This window comes from Rhagoletis zephyria, unplaced genomic scaffold (genome assembly GCF_001687245.7).
Source record: "Rhagoletis zephyria isolate East Lansing unplaced genomic scaffold, Rhagoletis_zephyria_1.1 Rzeph_scaffold_05614, whole genome shotgun sequence".
Lineage (NCBI taxonomy): Eukaryota > Metazoa > Arthropoda > Insecta > Diptera > Tephritidae > Rhagoletis > Rhagoletis zephyria.
The window spans coordinates 39,618-41,241 of record NW_016162697.1 but is presented as its reverse complement, the minus strand read 5'-3'; the positions used below and the strand labels follow the sequence as shown (position 1 = coordinate 41,241).

The window sequence follows — 1,624 nt, the reverse complement described above, 5'->3', positions numbered from 1 at the left end:
AATTGGCGGCTCAGCAGGGGACTTACTACCGCGAGACTTTGTAATAGGCAGCGCTTCATCCTCGTAATATTTCCGGGTTTCCGTACCTAATCCCTCATCCTCATCGCTTAAGTTACGAGGACTAAGTTGCTGCCATGGGGAAGGTGAGTGCGAATTGGTGATGCGTATGGTAGTGGGCCCGACCGCGGCGGCTTGCGATCCATACGCATCATGCGCGCGTGGTGATGGTTCAATTATAATGCGACTGCCATTGCTATTTCCAATTCGACGGTTATGGGAGTTGGTGTTATAGCTGGCATTTTTTAAGATGTTTTGACTAGCAGAAAAGTCAGTTCGATCAACTGACTGTCGACCCAGCACCATATCAGACATAAGGAGATCGCGTTCCGGTGAACGTAGATCCCTAATATCACGAGCTGGTGAACGGTACTCTCGCTGCGGCGTACGCAGGTCTCGGATGGGTGAATGTAGTGACTGGCGACGTTGGTTTTGTTCTTCATTGTGATCCAACTGTGCATACATGATTCCCTCATTCGGGCGTATGTATGAAAAAGCCGGACCAGACAGTGGTGGTGGTGGAGAAAAGCGTTCCATTGACAAACGCTTTGCCAGCCCATTGACAGTGACGCCCTTGGTAAGCGGTAATTTTTGTGCCGGCAACTGTGAGCTATGCATGTTCTCTTGTGATTTGGATTGTAATGTGAGAATTTTATCACGTATCCCGTTTGATATGGGCCCCTTTCCTAAGATATTGCCGTCTTCAGCAGCTTGCGTACGACTACGATGGAGCAATTCATTCAAACCACTCTCATGTTTTTCACGCTCGGTTATAGCCTCAGATTTACGACGTTCCCGGTTGAATTGCTCCGCAAAGTAGTCTTCCTTTTGTACGTTTTCAATAATTGGACTAAGTGGCGTATTAATCAGCTGTTGCTTGCTCGAACCATTTAAAGCTTGAAGATTACCAGAAGTAACCGCTGGTTTGGAATCCTTTAAAGATTTTTTGAGTTTACGCTCCGCCTTATTGTACGAGCCAACATCACTCTTACTTCGAACTAGGCGCCTGCCACCGCTGTCTTCAAAGCGTGGATCGCGTTCTACCTGATTGACGTTCGTGTCACTGCGCCGACTGAAGATATTAAAAATAGAAGGACGTTTAGCGCTTTTTTTAGCAGCAGCGTCACTGACACTGCGCGAAAGTGGTTTTGCCGGAGCTTTCTTCTTGCGAGTTGGTAGTGAATGGAATTTGTTTGGATTCGAATCGCTACTGCGCTTAGTACGAACCTTAAATGTGGGAATATTGTCGCCGTTTTCGGCTTTACTTTTGTGACGCTCAGCTTGAGCGAGTACCAAGGCGGCTTCTTTGCGTATGCTCTCTTCTGAAAGATCAGCGGGAAGCTGATGATAAGGTGGTGCGGTATTTTGAGGTGGTTGTAGGTTAGTTGTTTCGTAGTTCGTTAATTCGTTTGGATGTTTTCCTGCAATTATGGTAGAAGAAAAATTATTAAGCATTAATTGACTAAATCAAATAGCTAATAAGCATACAGAAGGGCATAAGTATATAAATACGTATGTTTGTATGAAGCATTCCTTTTTATTAGTTAATTTCATCGATTATATTTTT

General features: G+C 45.0%; 1 protein-coding gene across 1 annotated transcript in view; it reads right to left on the bottom strand.

Moving 5' to 3' along the window:
• Positions 1–26: 26 nt before the first annotated feature.
• LOC108372307 (uncharacterized) overlaps positions 27–1,624 on the bottom strand; it is a gene marked incomplete at both ends in the record, with an annotated part of 14,779 nt that continues 13,181 nt past the window's right edge. The window contains one exon of the mRNA XM_017627977.1: positions 27–66. Within this exon, the coding sequence (XP_017483466.1) occupies positions 27–66 (40 nt within the window). The remainder of the gene's footprint in view (positions 67–1,624) is intronic.